This window comes from Notolabrus celidotus, chromosome 14 (assembly GCF_009762535.1).
Source record: "Notolabrus celidotus isolate fNotCel1 chromosome 14, fNotCel1.pri, whole genome shotgun sequence".
NCBI classification, from domain to species: domain Eukaryota; kingdom Metazoa; phylum Chordata; class Actinopteri; order Labriformes; family Labridae; genus Notolabrus; species Notolabrus celidotus.
Window position 1 is genome coordinate 34,288,061 of NC_048285.1, and position 17,500 is coordinate 34,305,560.

Below are 17,500 nucleotides of genomic sequence, written 5' to 3' on the forward strand. Positions count from 1 at the left end.
GACATCTAGTGGTGGAATCATGAACTGGAACACACGGTATGTCAGCTGTTCGATCAACTACATATCTTGTTGCAGACGCAGCCGGTGTTTCAGTTCGTAGAGCGACCCTGTTAACGAGCGACTGAAGGCGTCTTTCATTCTCACTTTGACATTATAATAAGAACTAAATGACGATGCTTCCACGAGGACTGCTGACGGGTTTTGCAACTGTTGTAACCACGACCACCTCGGAAACCCATCCATCCATCCATCCATCCATCCATCCATCCATTCGTCCATCCATTCATTCATCCATCCATCCATCCATCCATCCATCCATTCATCATCCATTCATTCATCCATCCATTCGTCCATCCACCCACCCATCCATCCATCCATCCATCCATCCACCCATCCATCCATCCATCCATCCATCCATCCATCCATCCATCCATCCATCCATCCATTCATCATCCATTCATTCATCCATCCATTCGTCCATCCACCCACCCATCCATCCATCCATCCATCCATCCATCCATTCATCATCCATCCATTCGTCCATCCACCCACCCATCCATCCATCCATCCATCCATCCACCCATCCATCCATCCACCCATCCATCCATCCATCCATCCATCCATCCATCCATTCATTCATCCATCCATTCGTCCATCCACCCACCCATCCATCCATCCATCCATCCATCCACCCATCCACCCATCCATCCATCCATCCATCCATCCATCCATCCATCCATCCATTCATCATCCATTCATTCATCCATCCATTCGTCCATCCACCCACCCATCCATCCATCCATCCATCCATCCATCCATCCATCCATCCATCCATCCATCCATCCATCCATCCATCCATCCATCCATCCACTACCTTGACCGCTTATCCTGTTAGGGGTCACGGGAGGCTGGAGCCTATCCCAGCTGGCTTCAGGCGGAAGGCAGGGTACAGCCTGGACAGGTCAGGGCTAACACAGAGAGACAGACAACCATTCACACACACACTCACACCTACGGGCAATTTAGAGTGATCAACCTGGTGAGGATGTTTCTGGACTGTGGGAGGAAGCTGGAGTCAGGGTTCCCACTCTTTTCCAGAGATCATTTTCCAGGACATGTTCAGTGATGATCAAGCTGGTATGACAGACTAAATTGAGTTCTTAAATAGTCTAATATGTTCCTCTCAGTGGAAGTCTACATTGAAAGACATGCAGTGTATGGCAATCCATGAAATCATCTCTTACATGCTTTAAAATGATGGCAAATTGATTATAGAATAATGCAACCACAGATTTACAGCACTTCATTAGTGCAACCAAGTAACAATGATGGGCAACTCTCATCTCAGCTTTCTCTTTTCTCAAAAATTATAAAATAAACTAAGAAAAAAACAAAAGAGGACTCTGGAAGCTGCCTTACTGAAATAAAGAAATACTAATACTAATCAGAGGATCAGTGCATTAATGAGCTAAATAGATCTGAATGACAAAAATGACCACAAATGTTGAATGGGGATGTGTTTTTTTTAACCTTGTTAGATCGCATGCAGTCATGTTGGAATCATTTTCCAGGACATTTGACTTTTTCTCCCATTCTCCAGGACTGGAAAACTGGTCAACTGTTTTCCAGGTTTTTCCAGGAACCCTGCGGAGTACCCAGAGAGAACCCACTCATGCACAGGGAGAACATGCAAACCCCCACTGGCCGGGGATTCGAACCAGGAACCTTCTAGCTGTGAGTCAACAGCGCTACCCACTGCACCACCACGCAGCCCCACCTCGGATTAACATTGATCTGAAAGTCATTCGGTGTCTCGCCCTGAAACGGTCACCATCATGTCTCAAACTTGAGTCCAAAGTTTGGATGATGATGCTGGAAAACCGACCACGCAACAAGCAGACCGTTGGATCCTGAAAGAGTTTAATGCAGTGTTTAAAGCTCGCTATGTCATCTGCCAAAATATGCGTACGTATCTTTAAAGATCTGTATGCTGTTTTAAAAAGAACACATGCTCATACATATCTGTTAAAAATGAAGAATGTTAAGTTTAAAAGTTAGAGAAAAGAAGAGATTTAGACAAAATAAAGAGTGTGTGTTACAATGCGTTTGTTCATCCATGATGCAACAGAGGGCGGAGGTGTGTGTGTGTGTGTGTGTGGGGGGGCCAGCTGCAGGTAAACTAACCCAGAGGCATCCACACCTGGCCAGTAAATCAGGGCAACAGTGAGCTCCTCCCACACACACACACACACACACACACACACACACTTACACACACACACACTCCCCCAGTGGTTGATGATTATTGGTAACACTCTACAGTAACTGCTTCCAAGCCCTGAAGTGAAACACGGCTCCACGTGTGTCTGATGCATGTTTCCAGGTCGTCTCTAAAGGGGAGGAGTCAGAGAGCGAGGATCCGTCTGACACAGCAGGTCCAAGTCTGCAGAGACCAACACCCATCACTGAGTCCAAGCTTCTGTTCCCTCCAGGTATCTTAAAGACCTCATAGTGCCCTGTTACCCCTCTAGAACTCTACACTCCCAACATGCAGGCCTGCTCATCGTACCTGCAGTCTCTAAAAGTAGTATGGGAGGTAGAGCCTTCAGTTATCAAGCCCCTCTCCTTTGGAATCATCTACCAGTCAGGGTCCGGGAGGCAGACCCCCTCTCTACTTTTAAGAGTAGGCTTCAAACTTTCCTTTTTGATAAAGCTTATAGTTAGAGCTGGATCAGGCTTGGACCAGGTCTTAGTTATGCTGCTATAGGCTCAGACTACCATATAAGGAGCTCTCTGTCTTACCTCCACGATGCTCTTCAGATCTCTGACGTACGCTTGCTCCGTCTCCACGATCTCCAGAATCACTCGCTCCAGCCGGGAAAGCTGGCTTCTGGGCGTGGCCACCACAGCTGCTGCCGCCTGATTGGCTACATGTCCGTTAGGGGCGTGTCCTCCACCCGCCACCCTGGCCACACAAACTCCTCCACCTCCTCCTCCTCCGTGTGGCGTGTTGAGAGGCGTGAGGTCCAGGCTGATGTCCGAGCCGTTCCTCTTCGGCGTTGAAGACGATGACGACGACAATGAGGAGGCGTTGTAAGTCGGGACGGCGCCGTACGGCAGGGAGGAGGAGGAGGACGAAGAGGAGGAGGAGGAGGAGCGGGACGTTTCCTGCAGGGACACCGAGGAGGCGGAGGAGGAGAGGGAGAGGGAGGCGGGGCGCTCGCCGTCAGAGCAGACGGTGTTGACGGAGGTGCAGGAGGAGGACGAGGCGCCTCGATCGCCGGACGACATCATCCTACCCACAATCCCACTCAGAGACGAGACTGAGGAGGGACGCTTGGCGGCTGCAGAGACAAACAGAGAAGAAGAGATTTATCAGCTGGTGTCGGCTCGTTAAAGGTGACATCAACATATGTTGGTCTAAGAGGTCCCCAAAACACGTCTTTAAGAAGAAGAAGAAGAACGTACTTTATAAATTCAATTTTTTCACTCCTGTTATTTTTCAGTCATGCTACACGCACAGTTCTTGGGATATACATACAATCATGCACACACATGCAGTGGACATGCACTTAGGGAGAGATGTCAAAGTGAGGATGCTGCCATCAACAAGCACAACCCAAGCAGTTGGGGCCACCTCGGCAGTGCCCAGGCAAGTGAACCAGCACCTCTCCAGCCACCAGTCCACTTGCCAAACTTCATCCATACTGGGACTTGAACCTGCAACCCTTCGGTTCCCAAGTCCCTATGGACTGAGCTACTGCCGCCCCACGTTGAAGTTTATTCCTCATAAAAACACTTTGAAATCAGATTCTGGTCTGCCTGTAAACCCCTCTTCTTCAGCCCTGCTCAGAACAGGCTGTTTTCTGTGTCTGTGCCTTTAAATGAGAATGAGCTCTCTGACCACGCCCCCTCAGGAAGTGGGTGTGGCCTCCTCGGCCGTCCAGCACGTTGATCTAATGTTTACATGTTGGCTGAATATACACGGCTGCTCACAGACCCGCGTTACTTCAACCCTCTGAATCTGATCCAGAATCTGATCCTGACGGAGAGGCGCCTGCAGCAGGACCTTTCTGAACCATTGGTCACAGATTTAGTGTTTCTTGTTGTTTTATTTGTCAGCATGTCGACGTGTGTCTTGGTACACAGCTACCAACATGTAGCTATGTGGCTATGCTAACTAGCGCTAGCACTTATCCATGATGAATAAAAATCATCCACTAGATCTTCAAATCTGCAGACGTGGGGAGTCAAAGCGACCTTTGTGTTTATTAAGACAGCCTACAACTAGCATGCCTCCCTCCTAAGCTCCTTGTTAGCACACATGTGTGCAGGGAATGAAAAACGGAGGAGGGGTTGAGTTGTATTTTATACAGTCTATGGGCTGAACAAGCTCCGAGCTCTGACTTCCTGTTACAGACCGGATGGCGTTGTGACGTATGAAAAACACTGAAAACTGAAACGGCTGGTTTCAGCACACATTTACAGAAAGGTGGAGAAATCAGAACAGGGGCAGAATGGAGTCTTTGACTGTTCAGGGGGTTTGTAGACAGGGACACAGATTTCAGGGAGAGAACCATTAGAAAGTCCAGTCTGCAGGATATGTCACCTTTAAAGGGAGCGTCAGAAACAGAATCAGCCACGAGAGGAGCAGACTGATCCTGACTTCCTGTTTCTATATTTTATATTCCTGTCCTTTAAACACATTCAGAAATGAAGCCACCTGTTCTTCGTCTCCTGGTTTTGCTCTCCGTATGACCTCGTCACTGACAGCCTCTCAGTGTCCGAGTCTTTAACGAGGATCCAGATTGACAGTCTCCAGGTTTCTGTGCTGAACGTCTCTCGTGTGTCTCGTCTCATAAAACACATTCTGCCGTACTTAAAATCATAATTATATCATTTCCCTTGGTTACGACTCTCGGACACCCTGTAATCCAATCACTCCCCGTTTCCTCTCAGACAGAAACACACCTGTCCTGAGAGCTGGCAGCGAGGCGAGAGCTGCAGAAGTGTTTAAAGTTCATTAGTGTTTAAATTCCAGACGTCCTGGCAGGAGGAATTTCCGAACGCAGAGTGTTAACTGAGAACATTTTCCTATACGCGTCCATAAGATCCTCTGTTCTCTCCTCTCAGCGCTTTAACTCATAACAGAGCAGGTTCTCACAGGAACGTCTTTACCAGCTGCCAGCCGTGTTGTAAAGCAGTTAACCCCCTCGTATGTGTGGTATGTACACACACGGAGCGAGGGGCAGAGCTGTGGTTTAAAGACTTGTTGTTCCTTGTTCCTCATGAGGAGATGATGGAGGTTTAATTTGGAAAACCGCTGTTAAATTTTATGGAATCATGTTTGAGTTCAGCGGAGCGCTGAAAGATGAAACCCAACAACCCTCAGATTACCTCACGGTCACCGAACACAGAGACGCCGTGAGGAAGGACGAGCTGAGGACCAGAACGCTGAGCTAACGTTAGTCCAGCATTTAGAGACGTGAGGGTGAAGCTAGAGGCTCACTACTGGACATCACACTGGGAATAAGATCAAAGCGATATAATGAGATCAAAGCAATAGCATGCAATCAAAGCAATGGAATGAGATTAAAGCAATAGAGTGAGATCAAAGCAGTAGAAGGAGATCAAAGCAATATAATGAGATCAAAGCAGTAGAAGGAGATCAAAGCAATAGAATGAGATCAAAGCAATAGCATGCAATCAAAGCAATATAATGAGATCAAAGCAATATAATGAGATCAAAGCAATAGAATGAGATCAAAGCAGTAGAAGGAGATGAAAACAATAGAATGAGATCAAAGCAGTAGAAGGAGATCAAAGCAGTAGAAGGAGATCAAAGCAATAGAATGAGATCAAAATAATAGAATGAGATCAAAGCATAAGAAGGAGATCAAAGCAATAGAATGAGATCAAAGCAATAGCATGCAATCAAAGCAATATAATGAGACCAAAGCAATATAATGAGATCAAAGCAATATAATGAGATCAAAGCAGTAGAAGGAGATGAAAACAATAGAATGAGATCAAAGCAGTAGAAGGAGATCAAAGCAGTAGAAGGAGATCAAAGCAATAGAATGAGATCAAAATAATAGAATGAGATCAAAGCATAAGAAGGAGATCAAAGCAATATAATGAGATCAAAGCAATAGCATGCAATCAAAGCAATAGCATGCAATCAAAGCAATAGAATGAGATCAAAGCAGTAGAAGGAGATCAAAGCAATATAATGAGATCAAAGCAGTAGAAGGAGATCAAAGCAGTAGAAGGAGATCAAAGCAATAGAATGAGATCAAAAAAATAGAATGAGATCAAAGCATAAGAAGGAGATCAAAGCAATAGAATGAGATCAAAGCAATAGAATGCAATCAAATCAGTAGCATGAGATCAAGGCAATAGAATGAGATCAGAGCATTAGAATGCAATCAAAGCAATAGAATGAGATCAAAGCAATAGCATGCAATCAAAGCAATATAATGAGATCAAAGCAGTAGCATGCAATCAAAGCAATAGAATGAGATCAAAGCAATAGAATGAGATCAGAGCAGTAGAAGGAGATCAAAGCAATAGAATGAGATCAAAGCAGTAGAAGGAGATCAAAGCAGTAGAAGGAGATCAAAGCAATAGAATGAGATCGAATCAGTAGAATGAGATCAAAGCAATAGAATGAGTTTAAAGCAATAGAATGAGATTGAATTTATAGAATGCAATCAAAGCAAAATAATGAGATCAAAGCAATGGAAAAGAAATCACAGCAATAGAATGAGATCGAAGCAATAGAATGAGATCAGAGCAATGAAATGTGATCAATTAATTTTTAATCTGAGAGGATAATCTGATGAACACTTTACCAGAACATTTGACTTTGAGCAACTCGCCTTCAAAATAAAAGTTGTGATCTCGTGATAAATTATCTCCAGATAACGAGATAATTCATCTGTGACGTTATGATGAAAGCATTGAAAACTGACTCTGTGCATGGTGGTGTGTGTGTGTGTGTGTGTGTGTGTGTGTGTGTGTGTGTGTGTGTGTTCGGTCTCTGTGTGTGTGGTTGAGAAAAAAATAACAAACACATCATAACACACACACACACACTGATCTGCACTTCACGGCCTTATTTAGACATGGCATTCAAACAGCTTGAGTTCTCAGCTGACATCACAGACGGGTGAGTCAGTCAGGGTGTGTGTGTGTGTGTGTGTGTGTGTGTGTGTGTGTGTGTGTGTGTGTGTGTGTGTGTGTGTGTGTGTGTGTGTGTGTGTGTGAATAACTGACTTCATTCATACATCCTGTTTCTAATGAGCTTTCTCTTTTGACTGCACGATGCAAACATTCAGTGTATATGATTAAAATGAGCTGATGAAGGGAACAGAGGGGGTGAGGGTGGAGGTCTCTCTTCCCCGGGGAATCATGAGAAGCAAAAGCATCTTATGCAATCAACAAAAAACAACTGACTAAGGCAGAGGAAGACCAACAACTCCCATGTTCTCAGAGGTAACATCACTTTCTGGATTATTGTTTTAGAACTTTGGTGTTTCACATGATATTTTCTGCATTTAAGGCAATATTTGTCATGCAACCAATAGGAAAAATGAAGAGATTGAGGCAGAAGGTAGACCAGCAACTCTTGCTGTGAGGTTAATATAACAGAGGGGTCTGGTGGCTTTGAAGAGAGTGATGTATCAGCTGTTACTAGTCAGGACAAATCATCTAATGTGCAAAAATAAACATCTGACCGAGGCAGAGGTAGACGAGCAGCTCCCATGTTCTCAGAGGTAGCATCACTGTTTGCATACACTTTAACATTTTGTTTGTGCTGTTTTACAATTGGAGTGTTCAAGGTTCTTGTTTCTGCATCGAAGGGGAAATTATGAATGCACACTAAAGCTAAAAATGAAGAGATCAAGGAGAAAGGTGGACCAGCAACTTCTGTGTTCTGTGAGGTAAGACAGGTTTAGTCTTTGGAGCGTGGTGGCTTTAAAGAGAGGGTGATTTCTGGTTAGTTGAGAGCATCTAATGTGCACAATAAGCAAAAAACATCTGACCAAGGCAGAGGTAGACCAGCAGCTCCCATGTTCTAGGAGGTCACCTCACTGTTATCTTTGTTTGTGCTGTTTTATATTTGTGATGTTTAAGATGTTTCTCTGTTGGTAGACCAGCAGCTCCCATGTTCTGAGAGGTAAAATGTTTGTTATTGTGAAAGGAGTCTGGAGACATTTTAAAGTCTGTTCCTGATTAACAGAAATCCTCCTCCTCTTTGAGAAACAGTTTTTATCTCTCTGGGATCCTCTTCTGTAATTTTGTCATTTCGACCCCAAACTATGCCAAAGAAATACGGCCCAGGTTTTAACAGACAGCACTCTGACTCCGACTCTTCAGAAACGATCCGTAATTGCGTCTCTAAATCTCTGACAAAACAAAGTAAAGCCAGTGAATCAGCACTTTGAGCCAAGAGCACAATGAAAAAGTCAGACTGCAGGAAACGGGCTAATTAGAAACATCAGCGTCTCTGCCTGGAGTTCATTTCATTTCAATCTGACAGGAAAAAAAGCTCCTTCTATAAAGTTGGCTCTTTCTGAGACGTTCTCGGTTCAATGAGTTGCTTTTCTTTTCTTTGCGTGTTTGAAATGATAATTAAGCTTTGTTAAGAAGGCAGTGTGTTAAAGCTCTCTGGTCTAAAGCTCTCTGGTCTAAAGCTCTCTGTGTTAAAGCTCTCTGGTCTGAAGCTCTCTGGTCTAAAGCTCTCTGGTCTAAAGCTCTCTGGTCTAAAGCTCTCTCTGTTAAAGCTCTCTGGTCTAAAGCTCTCTGGTCTAAAGCTCTCTGGTCTAAAGCTCTCTGGTCTAAAGCTCTCTGGTCTAAAGCTCTCTGTGTTAAAGCTCTCTGGTCTAAAGTTCTCTGGTCTGAAGCTCTCTGGTCTAAAGCTCTCTGGTCTAAAGCTCTCTGGTCTAAAGCTCTCTGTGTTAAAGCTCTCTGGTCTAAAGCTCTCTGGTCTGAAGCTCTCTGGTCTGAAGCTCTCTGGTCTAAAGCTCTCTGGTCTAAAGCTCTCTGGTCTAAAGCTCTCTGGTCTAAAGCTCTCTGGTCTGAAGCTCTCTGTGTTAAAGCTCTCTGTGTTAAAGCTCTCTGGTCTAAAGCTCTCTGGTCTAAAGCTCTCTGGTCTAAAGCTCTCTGGTCTGAAGCTCTCTGGTCTAAAGCTCTCTGGTCTAAAGCTATCTGGTCTAAAGCTCTCTGGTCTGAAGCTCTCTGGTCTGAAGCTCTCTGGTCTAAAGCTCTCTGGTCTAAAGCTCTCTGTTTTAAAGCTCTCTGTGTTAAAGCTCTCTGGTCTAAAGCTCTCTGGTCTGAAGCTCTCTGGTCTAAAGCTCTCTGGTCTAAAGCTCTCTGGTCTAAAGCTCTCTGGTCTAAAGCTCTCTGGTCTAAAGCTCTCTGTGTTAAAGCTCTCTGGTCTAAAGCTCTCTGGTCTGAAGCTCTCTGGTCTAAAGCTCTCTGGTCTAAAGCTCTCTGTTTTAAAGCTCTCTGTGTTAAAGCTCTCTGGTCTAAAGCTCTCTGGTCTGAAGCTCTCTGGTCTAAAGCTCTCTGGTCTAAAGCTCTCTGGTCTAAAGCTCTCTGGTCTAAAGCTCTCTGGTCTGAAGCTCTCTGGTCTAAAGCTCTCTGGTTTAAAGCTCTCTGGTCTAAAGCTCTCTGGTCTAAAGCTCTCTGGTCTAAAGCTCTCTGGTCTGAAGCTCTCTGGTCTGAAGCTCTCTGGTCTAAAGCTCTCTGGTCTGAAGCTCTCTGGTCTGAAGCTCTCTGGTCTGAAGCTCTCTGGTCTGAAGAGGCCCAGCAGCTCCTCATGAGATTGCTGTAACTTTCGGTCTTATCAGATCTGGATCTGCTCCAGGATAAAGACGCCGTGACTCTCATGTTATGAACAGCGCCGACATGGGTGAGCGCCAACATCGTCACATCATCATCGTCACATCATCATCGTCACATCAGCTGAGAGAGAAATGTTAAAAAGAATCAGAGCCAGATCTCTGATACTGGAGGTGAAGGAGCGATTTCACAAGTTAGAGGAAGATGAAGAGTTGGACCGGTGATGAGACTTAGAGGGAGAGCTCAACCTGAGATCAACAGTGATTATTATTATCAGACTAAAAGGACCAAAAATTAAACTTTAGATAAAAAGTCAGATTTATGAGGTTAAATGTTTTTTTTGGTTTTTTTTTCTGTTTGTTTTGTTATTTTTACCTTTCATATTTATTTATTTTATTTTTCATTATTTCCTTTTTCTGTTTTCTATTTATTTATTTTTAATAATTATTATCATTATTTCATTTTTTATTCACTGAATTATTTTCTTTTCAATATTCCCCTTTTCTGTTCTCAATTTATTTATTACTTATTTTTAATAATTATTTTTAATACTAATTATTATTGCATTTTTTATTCACTTATAAAAAAGGCAATAATGAAAATGAATTAAATGTTATCTATTTATTTATTATTTCTATTTTTAATAATGATGGTTATTATTTATTATTAATGTAGCTTTTTTTATTAAATAATTTATTTTATTTTCATTATTTCCTTTTTCTGTTCTCTATTTATTATTTCTATTTTTAATACTTTTTTAATACTTATTATTTCATTTCATTCAATAAAATGTAGAATAGAATTTAAAATCCTTCTTTTAACCTACAAAGCCCTTAAAAATCAGACACCCTCGTATCTTAAAGAGCTCATAGTGCCCTATTACCCCTCTAGAACTCTACGCTCCCAACATGCAGGCTTGCTAGTTGTACCTAAAGTCTCTAAAAGTAGTATGGGAGGTAGAGCCTTCAGTTATCAGGCCCCTCTCCTTTGGAATCATCTACCAGTCAGGGTCCGGGAGGCAGACACCCTCTCCACTTTTAAGAGTAGACTTAAAACTTTCCTTTTTGATAAAGCTTATAGTTAGAGCTGGATCAGGCTTGGACCAGCTTTTGTCATGCTGCTATAGGCCTAGACTGCCGGGGGAACTGGCACACTGGGATCCTAGCTCACCTTCTTCCCCCCAACCCCTTCATCACTTACTTTAACTCTGCCTGTCCCATTAAAGTTACTAACCATAGACCTTTCTGGAGTCCCTGAGCTCCCTTGTCTCGTAGATTCCTCTGAGCTGCCGTAGACGTCCTCCTGCTGCGGACGATCTGGACTCCAGCTGATACGGACGTGCTGGACTCCAGCGGCAACAGCTTCTACGACTCGTCTCATCACTATCACCTCTCTCTCTTACTCCCCTCTATCTGTCTTTCCAGACCCAACTCAGTCGAGGCATGATGTGTGTCTAACATGAGTCTGGTCCTGCTGGAGGTTTCTGCCTGTTAAAGGAAGTTTGTCCTCTCCGCTGTAACTAGCTAAATACTGTGAGGTGTAATGCTCATGATGGATTAAGGTGGGGTCAGACTGAGTCTGATCCTGTCTTGGTGTTGGGTCTCTGTTCATAATTTGACATAGAGTGGTCTAGACCTGCTCTGTTTGTAAAAGCGTCTTGAGATAACGTTTGTTGTGATTTGGCGCGATACAAATAAAGATTGATTGATTGATTGATTGATTTCTTTTTTTTTTTTTTTCAATATTTCCTTTCAATGTTCTCTATTTATTATTTATATTTTTAATAATTATCATTATATATTATTATTATTATTATTGCATTTTTTAAACTTTTTTTTGTCACTTATCTACTTATTTTTGTTTTCAAGCCGTATGTCTGAAGGATAATATTCCTTCTATAATAAACATACAGCACATGTATCAGTACGTGTTTAATCTGCACACCTGAACCTTTCAATATTTTACAGACGATGTAAAAAAGCCTTAAAGAACATTTCCTCCTCCTATCATTTATTTCAACTCCCTGATAAATCAATGTGTTTATTGTTTCCTTTAAAAGGAAAACATCACTCGCCTGAATCCTTTAATTTAACCTCCTGAACAGAATGTGTCAAAATTCAAATTAACACAAACTCCAGAGTTCCTCCATCGCCACGACTTTCTACGCACACGTTCAACTTCACATCCGTGTCTCGTTACGGCGTTGTGGAAGAGCAGGAAGTACGGCCTTTAGACACAGCGGGAGCGCCACGTACATTCAGGCGTGCAAGAAAAACAGCGCCGCTCTGCTGACACATCGACAAAGTCTCATTTCTACAGTTAAATATTAGAGGATGACGCCAAACTAAGCATGCAATAGTCGACTTTTATCACCAAAGTCCTTGAGTTGCTTCAGGTTTGTGGTGCAGAGCTGCAGACAGATAAATCTTTAACGGTGCATTCTCCTGTTGGTGCACGACTAACAGGAGATGAAGGAGATTTAAATCAAAGAAGGAAAGGAAGATTCAGGCGTAACTTTTTAAGCTTAGATTTCTATTTAAGTGAAGAAAACCTGATTTTCTGAGAACACAGACAGACCCTGAAGTTTAAATCAAAGACATGTAAAGCAGATAAAGAGCGACAGCAGAGAGACTCACAGTTCCTGAGAGCGTTTCAGTCCGATGACATTTCCTCTCTGTGTGTTAAACCGTCTGATTCACGAGTGTTCACCGTCACAGACTGTCACTCACACTCACACTGAAAACACTTCACGTTTGATTTCCTGTTTTTTTGGGGTGTGTGTGTGTGTGTGTTTGTGTGTCTGTCGTTCTTCTGTTTTTATACGAGCACCTCTGCACTCTGAGGTTTCTTACGTGCTGTTTGAGGGTAAAGACGCAGACTTTATGGGACCACACTCTGGGTTATCTTACAGTTTAAGAACAATGAGTTATATCAGAGAGGGTCCCCATAAGCATGGTAACACCTGCAGGTGTGTGTGTGAGAGAGACGGAGTGTGAAAGAGGATGGCACAGGATGTGGTTTGGAGCGTCCTGTTGCACAAACAGTCTGTCTGAGAACCTGTACAGCTTAATGAAGAGAGGAACGAGTCCATCATCGGGCTGCAGCTAAAGTTCATCATCATATATCAAAATAAGAAACAGTGAACATCAGAGCTTCATGAAGCTTGTTCCAGACGATGAAGACGCTTCAGTGTTTCTGTTGGTGTTTGGTAAGACGTCCACAGAGAGACAGGACATGTGAGAGAGAGGAAGGGATGACCTGCAACCACTGCAGGGAGGCCTGTTGCCTCTACACATGGGGCGCCTGTTGTTCCAACATCACTCCCCCCGACATCAGACCTCCTCCAGATCCATGTCCGGTCCGGCTCCATGCTCTCTCTGACAGCTGGAGTCATGTGACCGAGATCCTCCTCCTCTCCTCATCCATGTTGTCTTCCTGGTCCTCTGAAAACCTCTGACCTGTTGACTCCAGGCCTGGCTCCGCTCATCATGACTTTGGTTTGTTGTTGTAGTTAAGTGAAATACGATCTGGTGATAACACAGAGTCTTTTATTCTGAAAATTAACCGCCTGACTTCCTGTCACGCTCCATCTGCTCTGTTGAGATTGATGCGTCGTGCTCCGGCATCCGGGACAAATAGAAGTCTTGTGGATCTGATCCGGAGGACTCAGACCTGCAGGATCAGAGACGCAGACGGAACGCTACGGAGCAGATCCAGTGGAAGTTAACACATTGACTAGAATAGAAACCGATCAGATCAGATGGAGTTTGGCTGTAAGGGAAGGAAAGATGAGCCAAGGAAAGGAGGGGAAAAAGAAGCTGAGGAAAGGAAATGAGCGCTAAGGAAAGGAAAGAAAATTAGCGCTAAGGAAAGGAGAGGAAATAAGAGCTAAGGAAAGGAAAGGAGAGGAAATGATCACTCAGGAAAGGAAAGACAATGATCGCAAAGGAGAGGAAATGATTACGGTAAGGAAAGAAAAGAAAATGATCGCTAAGAAAGGAAAGGAGAGGAAATGAGTGCTAAGGAAAGGAGAGGAGAGGAAATGAGCGCTAAGGAGAGGAAATGATCGTTGAGGGAAGGAAAGAAAATAAAATGATCGCTAAGGAAAGGAGAGGAAATGATTGTTAAGGAAAGGAGAGGAAATGATTGCTAAGGAAAGGAGAGGAAATGAGCGCTAAGGAAAGGAGAGGAAATGAGCGCTAAGGAAAGGAGAGGAAATGATTGCTAAGGAAAGGAGAGGAAATGAGCGCTAAGGAAAGGAGAGGAAATGATTGCTAAGGAAAGGAGAGGAAATGAGCGCTAAGGAAAGGAGAGGAAATGATCACTAAGGAAAGGAGAGGAAATGATTGCTAAGAAAGGAAATAAAATAAAATGATTGCTAAGGAAAGGACAGCCAAGGAAAAGAAAGCTGAGGAAAGGAAATGAGTGCTAAGGGAAAGGAGAGGAAATGAGTGCTAAGGGAAGGGAGAGGAAATGAGTGCTAAGGGAAGGGAGAGGAAATGAGCGCTAAGGAAAGGAGAGGAAATGATCACTAAGGAAAGGAGAGGAAATGATTGCTAAGGAAAGGAGAGGAAATGATTGCTAAGGAAAGGAGAGGAAATGATTGCTAAGGAAAGGAGAGGAAATGAGCGCTAAGGAAAGGAGAGGAAATGAATGCTAAGGAAACGAGAGGAAATGAGCGCTAAGGAAAGGAGAGGAAATGAATGCTAAGGAAAGGAGAGGAAATGAATGCTAAGGAAACGAGAGGAAATGAGCGCTAAGGAAAGGAGAGGAAATGAGCGCTAAGGAAAGGAGAGGAAATGATTGCTAAGGAAAGGAGAGGAAATGATTGCTAAGGAAAGGAGAGGAAATGAGCGCTAAGGAAAGGAGAGGAAATGATTGCTAAGGAAAGGAGAGGAAATGAGCGCTCAGGAAAGGAGAGGAAAAGATTGCTAAGGAAAGGAGAGGAAATGATCACTAAGGAAAGGAGAGGAAATGATTGCTAAGGAAAGGAAAGGAGAGGAAATGATTGCTAAGGAAAGGAAAGCCAAGGGAAAGAAAGCTGAGGAAAGGAAATGAGTGCTAAGGAAAGGAGAGGAAATGATCACTAAGGAAAGGAGAGGAAATGATCACTAAGGAAAGGAGAGGAAATGATTGCTAAGGAAAGGAAAGGAGAGGAAATGAGTGCTAAGGAAAGGAAAGCCAAGGAAAAGAAAGCTGAGGAAAGGAAATGATCGTTAAGGGAAAGAGAGGAAATGAGCACCGGAACGCAACGGAGCGGATCCAGAGGAAGTTAACACATTGACTAGAATAGAAACCGATCAGATCAGGTGAGCTGAGACAGATCGGACACGGACCCCAGCTCGTGCCTCGAGGAACTCCACCCTCGTGTCTCCGGGTCTTAAAACCCTGAACACGTGGCGAGTCTTCAAAGAACCGTCCCGCCTTCTCATTTCGTCGTTAAGTGTGACAGGAACATAAACCTTTAAGTCCACTACAGGAGGAACTCTGTCAGTCCCTCTAAGTCTTATGTAACAGAGACTGAGAGAGAGGGGGGGCAGGTCTGATTCATGAGTCTCTAATTTCCAGAAACGAAGACAGATGAAAGAATTCTAATTCTTCAAATCTGAGTTTAAAATCATTAAGATCAGAAATGTAGAGACAAGAATACTTAAAGATAATATTCATACGCCCACATTAGAGTGATGTCATCATGTCTCTGTGTTCCTGTATCTGTCTCTGAAGTCACCGAGCCGTGAGCGCACTCTTCAGGTGGAATTCCCCTTTAAACACACGCCGGGAAAATATAAGGTGGAGAGAATTCCAGCGAGTGTGTGATTACAGTAATAAGAGAGCGGCTCCTCGCTGTCATTATGTGTCCCACCGTGATGTAACACGTCGCAGCGACAGCAAATCACTGACTACCCTCACTGCATGTACTCCACTACAACTTAAAGGCACAGTCAGGAGTTTTCACCTCATGTGGAAGAAGTCTCACTCTGATGCCTCTAATTCATGTGATGACAATGACTGGCTCTGATTCTGATTTTCAGCTCTCTGCGTCCAGTCACAGGATCACTCAGCAGCTCGGAGGAAAACCCCGTGAACATCCAGGAACCTCAACGAGGCGGAACGAGCGGCGAGGGGAAGACGAAGAGGAGTTTGGATTGAGACGATGATCAGCTGACCGCATCAGAGACTCGGGGACAAACACGGTCCGAGGAGTGTTTGACAAAGTGGAGGATCAGAGGGTTTGGTTTCTGAGGTCGGGTCTTTCAAACTCCCTCTGACGAAACAAACACACAGCTACTGCTGATGGTGAGGACTTGAACACATCACAGACTCCCTCTAACTTTATACAGATCCATGTCATACTTTCAGGACGTCTGACGGAGGACGGGGAGCGGAACAACACCCAAATATTAAAGTAGCCGTGACTGCAACACTACAACAGTTTCCCCCTCCGGTTCAGGGTCAGATTCTGGATCAGATTCTGGATCACATGTGTAGTAAACTGGCGCAGGTTCTTCTGGGGCGCTCGCCAAGTTTGTTTTGGTGTTTTTCCGCCTCTGCCTCCGTCTGCAGAGGAGGACTTTGTGGAGTTTTTCGCACCTGAATTTAAAACCCTGCTTAAAAGACAACTAGGAATGAAGTGTGTGTGTGTGTGTGTGTGTGTGTGTGTGTGTGTGTGTGTGTGTTCTCAGACTACAGCAGAGATAAATTGACATGTTGCTGAACACAGAGACAGGAAGTGAGTTCTCTCACGACATGGTTTACAGTACAGAGGACTGATGTTATCGGCTTCCCCCTTGACCTTTGACCCGTTCATAGAACTGTTGCGACATCAGAGGAGAACACACACACACACACACACACGCACGCACACACACACGCACACACACACGCACACACGCACATCCTCACAGCTTCCTTGTGTTTATGTTCGTGCCCACGGTGAACTCCCTAAAACAATCGTCTGATTTCACGTCCCCGCTCTCTGATGAGGTTTTGATTTGGTCCTCTGGAGTCCCTGAGCTCCCTTGTCCCGTAGGTTCCTCTGGATCTCTGCTGTAGATTCCTTTTTTGGGGTCTGTTATTCATCCTTTCTTTCTTTCTTTCCTTCTTTTTTCCTCCCTTCCTTCTTTCTCTCTTTTATTCCTTTTTCCTTTCCTTCCTTCCTTCCCTCATTCCTTCCTTCCTTTCATTCCTTCTTTCATTCCTTCCTTTCATTCCTTCTTTCATTCCTTCCTTCCTTCCTTCTCTCATTCCTTTTTCCTTTCATTCCTTATTTCTTTCCTTCCTTCCTTCCTTCCCTCATTCCTTCCTTCCTTTCATTCCTTCTTTCTTTCCTTCCTTCCTTCCCTCATTCCTTCCTTCCTTTCATTCCTTCTTTCATTCCTTCCTTCCTTCCTTCTCTCATTCCTTTTTCCTTTCATTCCTTATTTCTTTCCTTCCTTCCTTCCTTCCTTCTCTCATTCCTTTTTCCTTTCATTCCTTCCTTCCTTTTTTAATTCCTTCCTTCTTTCATTCTTTCTCTCTTTGTTGTGTCCATGTTTCTTCATCCTTTATGTCTCCTTTTCTCACCCCTTCCTTTCCTTCTATCCTTTCCTTCACCATTTCTTCTCCTCTTTTTCTTTCTTCTGGTCTCCCTCTCTTCTCTCTTTTCTTAGAC

At 43.9% G+C, this 17,500-nt stretch overlaps 1 protein-coding gene across 1 annotated transcript in view; it reads right to left on the reverse strand.

The window, feature by feature from the left end:
• Positions 1 to 1,614: 1,614 nt before the first annotated feature.
• The window catches only part of LOC117825708 (putative protein TPRXL), a 20,111-nt gene continuing 4,225 nt past the window's right edge, over positions 1,615 to 17,500 (reverse strand). Inside the window, exons 3-4 of the mRNA XM_034701635.1 lie at positions 2,803 to 3,344; positions 1,615 to 1,644 (exon numbers count right to left, since the gene is read on the reverse strand). Coding sequence (XP_034557526.1) covers positions 1,615 to 1,644; positions 2,803 to 3,344 — 572 coding nt within the window. The remainder of the gene's footprint in view (positions 1,645 to 2,802; positions 3,345 to 17,500) is intronic.